At 54.5% G+C, this 16,266-nt stretch overlaps 1 protein-coding gene across 1 annotated transcript in view; it reads right to left on the bottom strand.

The window, feature by feature from the left end:
* LOC123351487 (Fc receptor-like protein 3) overlaps positions 1-14,717 on the bottom strand; it is a 28,512-nt gene extending 13,795 nt beyond the window's left edge. Inside the window, exons 1-6 of the mRNA XM_044990873.1 lie at positions 14,667-14,717; positions 12,249-12,730; positions 10,159-10,346; positions 9,794-10,051; positions 4,056-4,340; positions 1,811-2,098 (exon numbers count right to left, since the gene is read on the bottom strand). Coding sequence (XP_044846808.1) covers positions 1,811-2,098; positions 4,056-4,340; positions 9,794-10,051; positions 10,159-10,346; positions 12,249-12,730; positions 14,667-14,717 — 1,552 coding nt within the window. The remainder of the gene's footprint in view (positions 1-1,810; positions 2,099-4,055; positions 4,341-9,793; positions 10,052-10,158; positions 10,347-12,248; positions 12,731-14,666) is intronic.
* Positions 14,718-16,266: the final 1,549 nt, after the last annotated feature.

Here is a 16,266-nt window from a genome sequence, read left to right as displayed (position 1 = left end):
GAAAGTTAAAGAAGTATGGGTTGGATGAATGGACTATAAGGTGGATAGAAAGCTGGCTAGATAATCGGACTCAACGGGTAGTGATCAATGGCTCCATGTCTAGTTGGCAGCCGGTGTCAAGCGGAGTACCCCAAGGGTCAGTCCTAGGGCCGGTTTTGTTCAATATCTTCATTAATGATCTGGAGGATGGCGTGGACTGCACCCTCAGCAAGTTTGCAGATGACACTAAACTGAGAGGAGTGGTAGATATGCTGGAGGGTAGAGATAGGATACAGAGGGACCTAGACAAATAAGAGGATTGGGCCAAAAGAAACCTGATGAGGTTCAACAAGGACAAGTGCAGAGTCCTGCACTTAGGACGTAAGAATCCCATGCACTGCTACAGACTAGGGACTGAGTGGCTAGGCAGCAGTTCTGCAGAATAGGGCCTAGGGGTTACAGTGGACGAGAAGCTGGATATGAGTCAACAGTGTGCCCTTGTTGCCAAGAAGGCTAACGACATTTTGGGCTGTATAAGTAGGGGCATTTCCAGCAGATCGAGGGATGTGATCATTTCCCTCTACTCAGCACTGGTGAGGCCTCATTTGGAGTACTGTGTCCAGTTTTGGGCCCCACACTACAAGAAGGATGTGGATAAATTGGAGAGAGTCCAGCGGAGGGCAACAAAAATGATTAGGGGGCTGGAGCACATGACTTATGAGGAGAGGCTGCAGGAACTGGGATTGTTTAGTCTGAAGAAGAGAAGAATGAGGAGGGATTTGATAGCTGCTTTCAACTACCTGAAAGGGGGTTCCAAAGAGGATGGATCTAGACTGTTCTTAGTGGTACCAGATGACAGAACAAGAAGCAATGGTCTCAAGTTGCAGTGGGGGAGGTTTAGGTTGGATGTTAGGAAACACTATTTCACTAGGAGGGTGGTGAAGCACTGGAATGGGTTATCTAGGGAGGTGGTGGAATCTCTTTCCTTAGAGGTTTTTAAGGTCAGGCTTGACAAAGCCCTGGCTGGGATGATTTACTTGGGGATTGGTCTTGCTTTTAGCAGGATGTTGGACTAGATGACCTCCTGAGGTCCCTTCCAACCCTGATAATCTATGATTCTATGAGGGGTTTGGGGTGCAGGAGGGGGCTCCAGGCTAGGGGGTGGGCAGAGGGGTTCAGAGAGTGGGAGGGGGCTCTGAGTTGGGGCAGGGGGGTGGGGTGCAGGAAAGGGTGAGGGCTCCATATGGGGGTGCGGGCTCTGGGATGGGGCTGGGGATGAGGGGTTCAGGGTGTTGGAGGGGGCTGCAGGTTGAGGCAGGGGGTTGCGCACAAGCGTACCCCACACCCACCAGCTTGGCGCTCTGCCCCCTCTAGTGGTGGCTGAGCCTGCTACAGCCGTGGCAGCCGAGCTGGGCCTTTCGACTCAGGCAGGAGAGGCTCGTACATGGAGAGCCCAATCCTTGGTTCTCCGGGTTGCCAGCAGCCCACCCGAGGGTGCAGTGTGACATGCCGCATCTCTGCAGGGTGGGGAGGCTGGCAGTCGGCAATGGTACCCCCCGGGATGTGTGTGACAGGCCTCTCTGCCCTGTGGGGGAGTTTGACAAAAGCATTTCAACCAGCTCCATTCACAGCCCCGTGCGGAGGCCACATCCCTCCCTGGGGCTTCCAGCTGCTACAGCCATGGGCCTCGCCCCTCTCAGCAGGCCCAAGCCAGCAAGAGTATCCCCCCAATGCCCCCCTGCTGACCTTATGGCTAGGGAGAGTCTCTCATGCCCACCCGGGGCGGGGTAAAGCCTCTGTCACCACATCACTCAGCTGGGACCTGGCTCACCTTTCACGGCAACTTTCACCCTTGGGCTCGGTGCTGGGGCGTTGCCATTGGAGGCCATGCAGTAATACTCCCCTGTGTCGGTCTCCGTGGCTGCAGGGATCTCATAGACCATCCTTTGAGAGCTCTGAGTCTCTGTTCTCAGAGCCTGTCTGGAGCCCTCCCGGTGCCAGGAGAAGGTGATTGGCCCCGTGCCCATAGACACAGAGCAGTTCAGCATCAGCCACTCCCCTTCCGTCACCTGCCCCCCGAGGGGCTGGACCTCCAGGGAGACTTGGGACACCGGGATTCCTGTGGGAGAGGGGGACAAAGGAGGGCAGGACGTGCTGCGGTGACCCAAGGGATGGGCTCGGTGCCATCCAGACAGATCAGCACTTCTGCCCCCAGGTAAGGGTAGTGGTCCTGGGTGTAGAGCATTGATTTGAGGAGGGGACAGAATGCAGGGCCGAGGCCCACAACACTACGGATCATGGGCCCACATGAAGTGTGTGGTAAATCTGCTCAGGTCTGCAAAGGCTCGTGTATGTCCACTTTCCATTGATGAAGTGGTGAATCAGTTAATAAATTCGCACTGCTCGTCTTGAGCAGTGCAAGGCGGTATGTTCCTGAGGTACAAGGCTGGGAGCTGGCAGGATTTGGCTGCTGTCTTTCTCTGTGTGATTCATAGAATCATAGAATATCAGGGTTGGAAGAGATCTCAGGAGGTATCTAGTCCAACCCCCTGCTCAAAGCAGGACCAACACCAACTAAATCATCCCAGCCAGGGCTTTGTGAAGCCAGGCCTTAAAAACCTCTAAGGATGGCCAGGGCCGGCTCCAGGTTTTTTGCCGCCCCAAGCGGCTGAAGAGGAAAAAAAAAAAGCCTCAATCGCGATCCGCGGCAGCTCCACCGCACCGCTTTCTGCTTCAGCGGCAATTCGGTGGCAGGTCCTTCCCTCGGAGAGGGACCGAGGGACCTGCCACCGAATTGCTGCCGAAGAGCCCGACTTGCTGCCCCTTCCCCTTGGCCGCCTCAAGCACCTGCTTGCTGGGCTGGTGCCTGGAGCCGGCCCTGAGGATGGCGATTCCACCACCTCCCTAGGTAACCCATTCCAGTGCTTCACCACCCTCCTAGGGAAATAGTGTTTCCTAATATCCAACCTAGACCTCCCCCACTGCAACTTGAGATCATTACTCCTTGTTCTGTCATCTGCCACCACTGAGAACAGCCGAGCTCCATCCTCTTTGGAACCCCCTTTCAGGTAGTTGAAGGCTGCTATCAAATCCCCCCTCACTCTTCTCTTCTGCAGACTAAATAATCCCAGTGGCTCTGGGACATTCATGCAATTTAGCTCGGTGGGAGGCTCCACATGCTGTTGTGCTGAGTGAGCACAGCACCTGGAGGGGTTTGCTGCTTGTCACTAGCAAAGCATTGTGAAAGACAGCCCAGGCTGGAGAGTTAGAGGGCTCAGTGGTCCCACAGTCCCAGGCTGTACCCCAGGGATCCCATCACAGTCAGAACTTGCAGCTGGGGGATAATCTGCCCTCACCACAGGACCCAGCCTTGTCACTGATGGTCAAATCGGCTTCAGCCCTAACACATGAGGGTTAATCTGCCTGCCAAAAACATGCCGAGATCCCCTTTGCACCATCAGTCAGTCTAGGCTCTGCTGTGATCCTGCTCTCACTGTAGCAAGGGGAATTTTTCCATTGACTCCAACGGGAGCAAACCAGGCCCTTTATCTGGGTCAGTCCCCAAAATCGGGACTGTCCCTATAAAATCGGGACATCTGGTCACCCTAGTCCCACCTATCCCCTCAACTGGGTTAAAGTAGCAAATCAGAACAATCCAAGACAATGTCAACTGGCCCCTCTCCCTGAGGCCTCCAAGCCTTTGCTTTGGCATCAAGTTCTCTGCCAAGATTTCATTGTATCCAGCCCCCAGCATCCCCCACCCTGGTCAGGTTCTCCCACGAGCTGACGTGCTGTGCTCTTTTGGCCCTTTGCAAGCAGAGTTGATTCAACTCCAGCTGCCGTTCCTGTCTCCCAGGGTCTGCCGCTCTATTTTGCACCATGGAATTTATCAGGGTCTTCCCTGCACCTCGGATTTCAGCCTGCAAATGCACTGGACTGTGGCAGGGGCAGGTTGGCCCCATGTGGGCTCAGAAGCCACAGGAAGCTCTGCATAGATTCCATGCGGTTTTCTTTCCATCCCAGGTAGGTGGGAACCTTCAGAACCTGCTCCCAGCATTCCTGCCCCAGATACTCACGTTTAACAGCAATCTTTAACTCGGGACTCCGTTTCTGAACACTTGAGGTCACCGTCTGCACATCGCAATAGTAAGATCCTGAGTCCTGTAGCCCTGCCACTGGAATGTGGTAGTCAGGGGAGCTCCTAGGTTCTCCCAAGGCCCTGTTGTCTATATAGAAGAATCTCTGAAGCAGTGTGTCCGATTTCTGGGGGTTGAGCAGTGTGACACAACTCAGGGTCACTGGGCTTCCTTCTATGGGGTCACCCGAGCCTGCTGCCCTCAGCACCGGAGTCGAAAACAACTCTAGAAGGAGATCAGACTTGGTCACCATCAGTGTTCAGCACCAGAGCCCAGGGTGGGCTTTGGAAGCTAGTGCATTTCAGGCTGACAGACAGACAGGGATCTATCCCCTGCCCCATTCCCAATCTCTGCTCCCCACCCCTAAAATCTCCCATCACAATGAACCTGTTTCCCTGCGAGAGAACATTTCACTCTCATTTGGAGTCCTGATCCCCTGTAACAGCCCATCATTGACTTCCTGCTGGTGTTTAAAGCCTCTGACCACATCAGAAAGGGCCTCCTTGGAGGGACCTCCTGCTGCTTCATCTCCCATCACGACAGCTGGGAGCTCCAGAGATGGAACTGCTGATCCTGCAATGCTGGGCAAGGAGAGGCAGGGCCAGGACTCGGTGCAGATGGACGGGGAGGTCATGCCAGAGCAGGACCCCAGGGTGTTCTCTCTCCCTGTCAGCTGTCTGAGATTTGCGGGAGCTGGTTGTTTGTTGTGGTCTGAGGCTGGTTTCGGAGGTGGGGAGGGCAGAATTTCGGAGCCCACTTTGATATTTATTTATTGGCTCCTGGTATTTAATAAGTAACGTTGCCTGTGTTTGAATGCATGTTTTGGTCTCTGTCTTCGGAGGCCCCCTGAGGGAGGGAGGTAGCAGGTGCCAGATGATCATTTGTGAGGCCATTATTAAGTATTATTATCATTGTCTTTCATTGTATTATCCAACCTCACTTGCTTTGCTCCATGTAGACATACAGATATTAAAATATTTCTCAAACATACGTTGTTAGCAGCTACGGCTCTTGCTCCTTCTTTCCAGAGGTGGATTAGGGGGTTGTGGAACCCTGGACCAGAACAAATGGGGGCCCCCTCCCCACTCCTTCCACCTGAAGTCCCCCTTCACATTCCCCCAGCACTCCTGCCAGGGAGTGGGGTCAGGGTGCAGAAGCTTCTCCTGCGGGCGCCCATTTTTCCATTCCCCCCGCCCCCGCATTGGCCCAGTGACTAATCTGCCACTGATTCTCTGCCTTTCTATCTGCAGCAAGTAAGATTGTCACCACTCACCCTTATGCATATTCCAAACCCTTAGCTTCCCCTCAGAGCTAAAGCCAATAAGAGTCAGGAGCCCCATCCCAACAGATGGGACATCTTATCTGGGGAGCATTAATTAGACTAACATTAAAATACAGTTCCCTGGAAAGGACGCTCTGATCTTTTATAAAGAATCTTCCAACCAAACCAAAGACTCCCATCATTCACTTGTGGCTAAGATTCCCATCTCTTTTAGTCTAGCTAAGGAAACCCCCTGCCAGGCGATTGACAGGAATAATTGTCCCTTTTCCCGTGCAGAGTGCCCTGTGTCTCCTATGTGTGAACCAAGGGCAGGGAGGAGGATGGAAGCTGTAGGAGTTAAACCAAGCAGAGCCAGAGGGCCGGGAGACCCAGAAAACTGAAGATCAAATAGGGTAAACCCCTTGTTTCCCCAAGAAATCCAAACAACCCTGCCATCACCTCCAGCCCCACTGCACATTCGTTTGCCTGATTTATCTCTGTGTGAATAATCTGTCTTGTTCCTCTGATGCAATGTCTCATTTCCTACGAAGCCCTGGAAAATGTGATGTGAAAGGTATTAGACACAATCAAAGAATGTCTGGCCCGTGTCCATTGATTTAGAGAACTATAAGAGGTTGTTTGCTTCCTTTCTAATTGGTTGCTGCGCTCTAGAAGTGACAGATATCGTGTAGCACAAGCAAGAGGCAGGAATGTTAAGAGATATAAGCATGTAAAAGGGGGGAGCCCAGTTCATAGTCCAGGCTAAAACTGAAATACAATCCATGGAATGAATTAAACCTTCGGACTAACAGGAGCACCGAAGAGACAAGGTGGGGGAGGTAATATCTCTTATTGGCTCAACTTCTGTTGGTGAGAGAGACAAGCTTTCGTGCACACACAGAACTCTTCTTCAGGTCTGGGGAAGGTCCTCAGGCCTAGTCTACACTAAGAAATTAGGTCGGTATAACTGTGTCACTCAGGAGTGTGAAAAATCCATCCCACTGAGCAACGCAGTTAAACCAACCTAATCCCCAGTGTAGACAAGGCTAGGCCAACGGGAGCATTCTAGCTACCGTCTCTCAGGGAACGGATTACCTATGCCGATGGAAGAACCCCGTCTGTTGGTGTAGGTAGCGACTTCAATGAGGCGCTACAGCCTTGCAGGTGCAACGATGCTGCTGTGTCACTGTAGCAGTTTATGTGTAGACAAACCCTCGGAGTGTCACAGGGTTGAGTTGGTGGGTCCTGGTCTGTGGGGAGCTGGCTTCTGATGAGCTTGAAGAGGCTGGGGAATTATTTGAAGGCTGGATGAGGAGGTTCAGGAAAGATTTCTTTCTAGAGTCTTTCAGCTGCCCACAGGCCAGGACTCACCAACCCAAAGCGGCACCAGACTCAGCCAGAACAACAGGTGCAAAACCTGCAGACAAAGCTCCACTGCTACAATGATCCACACCCCCCACAACATACCTGTCAAGATCCATGGGTCCTACATGTGTCTATCCCAACATGTGGTGTACCTCATCCAGCGCACTGAATGCCCCAATAACAACTATGTGGGTAAAATGAGACAATCACTACACCGGAGTGGGGAACCTTTTTTCTATCAGGGACTATTGGCCCACAGAAAAAATCAGTCATGGGCCACACACAGACCCGCGGGGGAGCATGGAGGCTCTGGGATGGGGCTACAAATGAGGGATTCAGGGTGTGGGAGGGGGCTCTGGGCTGGTGGAGGGCTCCATCTGGGGGTGCGGGCTCTGAGGTGGGGCTGGGAACGAGGGGTATGGAGTGCAGGAGGTGGCTCAGGGCTGGGGCAGGGGGGTTGGGTGTGGGAGGATGTTCAGGGTGGTGGCTCTGGGAAGGAGCTTGGGTGCGGGAAGAGGCTCAGAGCTGGGGCAGGAAGTTCGGGGTGTGGGCTCCAGCCGTGCAGCACTTACCCCAAGTGGCTCCCAGTCGGTGGTACAGCAGGGCTAAGGCAGGCTCCCTGCCTGCCCTGTCTCCTCACTGCTCCCAGAAGCAGCTGGCATGTCCAGCCCATAGTCAGAGGCATGGCCAGGCGGCTCTGCGCACTGCCTGCAGGCTCCACCCCTGCCCCCCGCCTGCAGTTCCCAGCCAATGGGAGCTGTAGAACCGGCGCTGGGGGTAGGGGCAGCACACGGAGCTTCCTTGATCGCCCCTTCACCTAGAGCTCTGTGTGTTGGGGTGAGGGGGGAGCACTGAGGCTCAGGGCTTCCGGCCCATGGCGTGGAGACTTGCTGCAGACCAGATGAAATTAAGCAGTGGGCCGGATCCAGCCCACGGGCCATAGGTTCCCCACCCCTGCACTACACTCTCAAATGAACTCACACAGAAACATGACAGAAGAAAAAAAAACCCCTGTCACTTGTGAGCGAACAGTTTTCACAGAACGATCGCTGCATATCTGACCTCTCGGTCCTTGTCCTCAAAGGAAACCTGCACAACACCTTCAAAAGATGAGCCTGGGAACTTCAGTTCAGAACTTTGCTAGTCACTAAAAATCATGGACGGATAGAGACACTGGATTTATGGCTTATTACAAGAATCTACAACCCCCTAACCTCCCCCCATACAGTTTCCTCTCCCCTATGACTGGAGGGGTGTTAACTGGCCACTTCCCCTTGAATGGTCCCTTGAAATGTGTTAACTCCTGATACTAAACAATCTGCTGTGACACTCCCAGCCCTGGAGAAGAGCTCTGTGTGGCCCAAAAGCTTGTCTCTCTCACCAACAGAAGTTGGTACAATAAAAGCAATGATCTCCCCCCTACACACACACAGACGCTACTTGTCTCTCTAATATCCTGGAGCCAACAAGGCTACAACACTGCATAGGAGCATCCAAGAAATTTGTCATGTTCCAACACCATCTGCTGGATACTGATGGAAGCAGGTGAAAAACGGAGAGCTGACATCTGAGTGCCTGTTTACCAGGGCCAGATAGAAATAAGAGGGGATATAACCAGTGACCACATGTGGACCTCAGAGCTTTGCTAAACCTCCATGTAGGAAAGACTCTCTCCCCTCCTCCCCCCACATCATGGGCAAAGCACGAAGCAGAGTTGACAGAACCTACCAATAAGCTGCTGAATCCAGAAGTGTGACCCAATGCCCAGAGCAGCTGGGTGGAAAGGGCTCTCCCCTATGCCAGGGTTACCGGGGTCAGTGGGGAGACTTCATTTCAAAGATTGGGTTTCTCCTGCTATTCTTTAATATGCCAAACTGCAGATTAGCTGGTTGAGTCTGCGCTCTTTAATGAGCCCTCACTAACTAATGCCATACGCAGGGGTCTCTGACGTAAGCCCAGGCAAACTGGCCTAAGAGAGAGTTAAAACAATACAGTTACGCAATTGCTTTCGGTAATTTAAACTTGTCCCTTTCATCCCAAACTATTTAAATAGCAGAGCCCACACGCTGAGCCTTAAAAGTGCCTTCGAGACAAGTGTATCCTTCCTCCCTGGAGAAATCCTGGAAGTGTGAGAAATGTATCAGAGGGTCTAAAGAACTGATGAACGTAAATAAATGTTGTAAGAAATTTCGGTGATCTGCACTCTTCCTCAGTACATCTGTTGAGCCTCAAAGCTAGTGTATGACTGTATTGGTGTGTTCAGTGCATGCCTAGAACACTGGCTGCGTGTACACTTGACTGGTGCATGTTAATGGCAGACCGGTGTGGTCCTGAGTGAATTAATAAACTGTTGATTGGTTAAGAATAACCAAGCGACCTGATCTGAGAAATACTGTCCCAGGGAAAAGCTGACCTGAAAAGAACCTAGCATTAAAATGAGTAAGCAAACCGCTCATGGGGCTCTGTAGAAGGGGTTATCCATTTAGATTCCATTCCAATACTGGCTACAGCTCTTATCACATTGACAAATCGAGTCTGTTAGATCTCAGCTTTAAAATCGAACTGGCACCTCGGCACGTTCCTAAAATGGATCCATTTTGCACTGACGCCCGTCCCTGCCTGCTGCGCTGTAACGCTGCTGCTCCTACGCTAGAGATAAAGGGCCCGATTCTGACCTCACTTACCCCTGGGGACGTCAGTCGTAGCAGCCAGTACAGTTACGCCAATGTCAAAGCAAGGGGAGACCAGATTTAGGACTAAAGTCACTTGGCCAAATTATGACTCTCCTAATAGCATCTAGGTAAAGGCAAAGCCTTCCCCTCCAAGGAAGCTGGGGCAGGATGTCCACTGCTTATTGTGTGAAGAAAGAGGTGCCAGGGTCAAGCAATTGTGATGGTGTCTTCTGCATCACATGACCTCGCACACACCGTATATGTAAGGTCACGCCTTGCACTACTGACAGAAGACGCACCAGGGCTCAGCTCTGAGTATGTCCTGTGTGCTGGGACTGCACCCACTCTGCCCAGCCCCCTCACTCACAAAAATTCCTCACCTTGGACAGAAATAGACGCCGTAGGAGAACTGACTTTAGGTCTGAAGATCATTGATCCAGTGCAGTGATATTTGCCACTGTCATGTGTCCTTGCTTGTTTGATGGACAGCTCTGAGTTCACACGGGATGGTGTAACCTCTGCTCCATCTTTGTAATATCTTATCCGAGACACCTCTGCTCCCTTCCATCCGTAGCACCTCAGGCGCAGCGGGTCCCCTTCGAACACGGCATAGTACGGGGCCTGGAGAATTAGCCAATCTGAAAGAGAGACGTCGAGGGCCAGTGGTGAGTTACAGCATGGCCCAACGGGACCCAGGCTGAGGGGCCCCAGCCAATTTGGGGCCCCCGAAAAAATCTTTTCCCACCATGACCATGGGGCTGGAGGAGCTCTTGCTGCCGGCCATGGCCCCAGGGCACAGAACTTCTCGAGTCTCGGGGGCAGTGGGGGGGAAGTGAGGGGTGGGGAGAAGGGTGGAACGGGACAGGGCCATGGGGGAAGGGTGGAATGGGACAGGGCCATGGGCGGAGCCTCAGGGGAAGGGACAGAGCTGGGCTGGGCGTGGAACGGGGCAGGGCCATGGGAGAAGGGGCAGAATGGGGTGGGGCCATGGGCAGGGCTGCAGGCAGAAGGGGCAGGGCCACGGTTCCAGCACCGAGCTTCTCCCCCCACTTGCTCCAGCCCAGGGCCCCAGGAGACCTTAATCCGCCTCTGCCGAGAGCAGCAGCTCGCGGAGATCCCGGCACCAGGGCACTCAGTGCACTCGGTTCTGCAGGCTGTGGGTTGCAAGTCGCACTCACCCCTTGCGGGGAGGGAGAGGGAGAGTCAGGCAAAAAAGTTCCCCAGGCCGCAGGTAAAAGTGAACCACAAGAAAATCCTTTCTAGCCAGGAGAAAGTCAGACATTAATTTGCCCTGGTAGGGAGGGGCAGGCGAGCCAGAGAACAGCAAGAGGCTGAGTCCAGGCTGAGCGAGGGGCAGGCAGGAGACAGGGTCAGGGCTCTGGAGAGAGAGAGCGAGAGGGAAACAGCAGCAGAGGAGGTGGGATGGCAACTCCCAGAGGGGGAGGGAGGGGTTGTGCCCCCTGGCCTGCAGCGTGGAATTTAGGAGCAAACCCAGATTCTATTGACTGATCCCCCACCACAGCCCAACCCAGGAGCAGCCTCCCCAGACTGCAGGGACGGGAGCCTGCCGGCCCCACTGCTGCTCCGGCTCCAGTGAGCTGGGGGCAGGTGCCCCAAGTCTTCTACTGCAGCCAGGGGGCCCCCAGGTAGGGTGACCACCTGTCCCTTATTTTAAGGAACACCCCCTTGACCATTTGAAATATTAAATTGAAGCTTACGACAATTGCACTATTCCTGAGGGCAGTCGAAATGTGCACGTGAGAGAACAACATGCTCTGCTAAGGGAAAAGGTGTTTCTCTAAATTGTCCCTTATTTTTCATGTGGTTTTCCCTAATTTCCATCCAACAAAAGTGCCCCCCCTCACCTGCAGGCTAGATCCCTGCCAGACCCCGAGTGGAGCTGTGGCAGGTAGCTGGCAGCATTTCCCTCCGCTCACTGCTTCAGGAGGCTGGGTTTGCCCCACTGCAGAATGGGCAGCAGCACCACAGGGCCCCACAGGTCAGAGCAGGGCAGAATGGCTCCGACCTGCTGTTATGTTACTCACCATTAGAAATGGTCAGCTGAACGGGGTCGCTTCGCCCGGAGCCAGAAGCCTGGCACTGGTATCTACCTGTATCACGCATCTCTGTGTATTCAATTCTGTAGCTGTTTTTTATTGGGCGTCTGAGTAACTCTTCGTTGTGATACCATGTGAATCTCTGTCCAGGACGGTGGGATGTGCTGCACATCAGAGTAACGCTCTCCCCCCTAAACACTGTGCTCCATGGAGGGTCAAGGGTCAGCATGGACTTTTGTGCAGTTGCTGAAGTGCCGGCGGAGAGGGAGGGAGAGAACAGGACAGAGCCGACCTCAGCGTAAAGGAGGAGATGAGCCCCATGCCCTCAGCATGGGAGGCCGGAGCCAGGGAACTGCGCAGGGCTATGCTCTAGGCTGGGATTGCCAAAGGGGTTAGGCACCTGACCACCTGGGCAGTGCCCCTGGTTATCAAGTATTGTTTGGCACTGGGGAGGGGGTGATGTTACAGTAGTGCCCCATGGCATCCGAGTCCTGTTTAGCATTAGAGGGTAGTGGGGTAATGTCTCAATGGTGCCCCCTTGGTACCCAGGTATTGTCTAGTACTAGGGACAGTAGGATAGTGTCACAACAGCACTGCCAGTACCCAGGTATTGTCTAGTACTAGGGGGCAGTGGGGTAATGTCACAGCAGTTCCCTGTACACAGGTACTGTCTGGTGATAGGGGGCAGTGGGGTAATGTCACAGCAGCACCTCCTGGTACCCAGGTACCGTCTGGCGATTGGGGGCAGTGGGGTAATGTCCCAGCAGCCCCCCCATACCCAAGTACTGTCTGGCAATTGGGGACAGTGGGGTAATATCCCAGCAGCACCTCCTGGTACCCAAGTACTGTCTGGCGATTGGGGGCAGTGGGGTAATGTCCCAGCAGCCCCCCGTACCCAGGTACTGTCTGGTGATAGGGGGCAGTGGGGTAATGTCCCAGCAGCACCTCCTGATACCCAGGTACTATCTGGCGATTGGGGGCAGTGGGGTAATGTCCCAGCAGCCCCCCGTACCCAGGTACTGTCTGGTGATAGGGGGTAGTGGGGTAATGTCCCAGCAGCAGCTCCTGATACCCAGGTACTGTCTGGCGATTGGGGGCAGTGGGGTAATGTCCCAGCAGCCCCCCGTACCCAGGTACTGTCTGGTGGTAGGGGGCAGTGGGGTAATATCCCAACAGAACCTCCTGGTACCCAAGTACTGTCTGGTGGTAGGGGGCAGTGGGGTAATATCCCAGCAGCACCTCCTGGTACCCAGGTACTGTCTAGTATTAGAGAGCAGGGGCAGCACCCCCTGGTACCTGGACATTAGGGGTTGGGGCAGGAATAATCAGAGACGAGCAGGACTCACCAGCTAGGCCAAGGGCTGCAAAAGAAACGAGAAGGAGCGAGGCTGAGTACAGAGCCTGTTTCCCCCGACACCAGTGCGGGGGCTGTTACGGGAAGCCACCTGGCCTGTGTCGAGCAGCCGCTCAGACACGGGGATCACAGAGGTCCCTTCTCGCGTCACAATCTAGGGAGGGGGCCCGCTCCCCAGGCGGTCAGAGCCCTCACCTCCCCTGCACATGGGGACACGGAGCCCACACAGGCCAGGGGCTCCTCCGAGGCCTCCCATGGAGTCTGGGGCAGAGCTGGGGAGAGAGCCCAGGTGTCCAGATTCCTAGAGCTGCACTGTCGGGACTAAGCACAGACCAGAACCTGGCTGGGATGGGCTCAGGGTGGGCCCATGGACTCGGAGAGCTGCCAGACCTGCGCCTGGTTTGTCACACGAGACACCTGCTGGCAGCACATCCCAGCTACCCCAGCAGCTCACCCACCCCACTGTGCCTGGCCCCGCTGCCCCACTGGCACTGGCCATGGCATGTCCCTCCGAAGGACCATGTTGGATCCCTCCGTCCTGGGACCAGAGCCCAGGTCTCTTCATTCCCCGGAGTGTGAAGATCTGGGAAGCCAGCGAACCCAGCGGAGCTCACGCTGAGCTGGGCTGGACACATGCTGCTCCCCTGGTGTCCCCAGCTCTGCGGCTCGGTGAATGGGGCGGATGTCTCGCCTGCTCTCGGACAGTGAAATGTCTTCCCTGGCTGTCGCAAGACCTCGCTGCCACCTCATGCCCACAGCTAAAATGGCCCTTTCCTTGGCACTAACTGCCCCCTTGGGGCTGTCTGCAGACTGGCCAGGGACTGAATGGGCCACGGAGACTGAGTCCTCCTCTCCGTCCCTGCAGCGGGGGGATCCCTCTGAATCTCACTAAACTCCTCTGGGACAGGGGCTTCCCCCCTACAGCCTGCATGGGCTGTCAGCGCCCTGGCACTGCACTACAATCACCCAGCCCTCCTGCCCCCCCGTCCCCCCCCAACACCCAGCCCCCCAGTCCCTACTCACCCAGCACAAGCAGCGCTGCCCTCCCCGGCATCCTAGATGCTGTGAAAGGGGCCTGCTGACGCACCGCAGCAAAACACGCTCCCCTTTGCATAATGTCTCTGCTAGGGAAAGAGGAAGGAAGCGGCTTTCCCTTTCGCGTACAGGCTGCTCCACTCCTGCCGCCGCAGGGGCTGCACCTTTCGCCCAACTAGGGTGACCAGCTGTCCTGATTTTATAGGGACAGCCCCAATATTTGGGGCTTTTGCTATATGTGGGCACCTATTACCCCTCACCCCTATTATAGGCACCTATTACCCCCCAACCCCATCCCAATTTTTCACACTTGGTATCCGGTCACCCTATGCCCAACCCAGGGACTGAAGCCAGCTGACGGGAGCTCAGCACTCACTCACAGCCAGCCTGGGATGGGGCTGCCGCAGCCCTGGGGGTGGGGTGCTACCCATCGCCTCTCCTGGGGCCAGGAGATCTTTGACCCCCATGCGGAGCCACCCCCAGGCACAGGCAGGGGATCTTGGTTCAGCCTCGTCCTGGCTCTTGTATATACCAGGCGAGACACAGAGGACCAGACCCCAGTGGGTGTAAATTGTCATGGCGCCAGTGAAGTCAATGGAGTGATTTACACCAGCCTAGGGTGCTTGTCTCTCTCTGGTGTTTCTGCACATTGCCAGCGTTCAGCTGCTGACCCTACACATGACCCTAGAGGATCTGCATCCCCCTGGCTCCCCAACACCCCCTCCCCCCGACACTCCCGGCCTGCTCAGCTCGTTTGCCCCGTTTATAATGCCAGTAACAATGCTGGGTTCCCAGCCAGCCCGTTACAGGCCTGACTCCGATCTCGCTCTTGCTGGGTTTGCTCCTGGGGCTGGCCATGGAGTCGCTCCTGATTCATCCCCGGAGGAGCGAGTGGCACTCGGCCACGCTAGTTCAAGTGAGGAGCAAACACGGGAGGCTGATCAAAACAAAGAGGCAAATGGTGTTAAAAATGATACATTGAAAATGCAGCGTGGCCACATTTCTTTCCAGTAGCCCCCCATTTGGGCAGAGGGTGTCTCCTCACTAGATCCCAAAGCATTACCCCACTTTTACAGATGGGCCAGCTGAGGCACAGAGAGGGAAGCAGCCTGCCCAGGGTCACCCAGCAGAGCAGTGACAGAGCTGGGACTGAACCCCCAGCTCCTGAGTCCTAGTCTCGTGCCTAACTGCTAGGCCACACTCCCTACCTAGGCAGCTGAGGGGTTGAAACCCATGTCCCCAAAGAGACTGGAGCTCACCCCCAGTCAGTCGCCATAGGCACGTATCTGTCTGCCTCCATGCACACGCCTCCTCTATCACCAGCCACCACAGATCTTAAGTGCCAAGGGTGACAAGTCACTGGCCCCTGTGCAATCAGGGCTGGGTGCTATTCAGGCCATGACACAGCTGGATGAATCGGATTTGCCACTATGCAAATCAAGGGATTTCCTGGGGGCCGAAGCAGAACTGCCACCGTGGGAGCTGAGTGCTGCTCTGTGAACACCTGTTTGGTCCTAGCAGAAACTTGCAGAAAGTGACTGTGTTATAATTCACTCCCTTCCCCCTCCCCATCAGAACTGAGGGGCGCAGCGCCAGCACGAGGGTCTGAGTCCCAAACGGGGGGGTCCCAAGCTACCTCTAAGCTCCCCTTCCCTTGTAATAGAGAGAGAGACAGAGCCTGGTGCAAGACCTGAGGCTGTGAGCCAGTCAGGCCATGTTTTAAAGCAGATCAGCATCCAGTACATGAACCTAGCAGAATTGTTGCTAGTATTCTAGGCACTAGATATTTATGTAAATATATTGCTGCTAGTACAGATACACTCCCGTCTAGTACAAGATCAGATGGTTTGACAGAATACTGAATAGGGAGGTTTTTTCCAAGACATCAGGAACCATGTCGTTTAGCCCTATGACCTCACTCCCGATCCTGCTTTTTTCATTTGTTGTCCCACGTAATTAGTTGGTATCACAGACCTGTGGATCCTCCCCTTAGGCTCGGGGGAGGTCCTTTAGCAGTGGGTGGGCCTGGATACCAAATAGGACAAGTGCTGGAGGAACCAACTAGGGGCCGTGCTCCTCTTGACCTGCTGCTTACAAACAGGGAAGAATTGGTAGGGGAACTAGAAGTGGGTGGCAACCTGGGCATCAGTGACTATGAGATGGTTGAGTTCCAGATCCTGACAAAAGGAAGAAAGGAGAGTAGCAAAATATGGACCCTGAACTTCAGAAAAGCAGACTTTGACTCCCTCAGGGAACTGATGGGCAGGATCCCCTGGAAGGCTAATATGAGGGGGAAAGGAGTCCAGGAGAGCTGGCTGTATTTTAAAGAAGCCTTATTGAGGTCGCAGGAACAAACCATCCCGATGTGCATAAAGAATAGCAAATACGGCAGGCGACCAGCTTGGCT

The sequence above is a fragment of the Mauremys mutica genome, chromosome 17 (assembly GCF_020497125.1).
Source record: "Mauremys mutica isolate MM-2020 ecotype Southern chromosome 17, ASM2049712v1, whole genome shotgun sequence".
NCBI lineage: Eukaryota > Metazoa > Chordata > Testudines > Geoemydidae > Mauremys > Mauremys mutica.
Note: the sequence above shows the minus strand (reverse complement) of the source record. Positions and strands in the feature narration are given on the sequence as shown.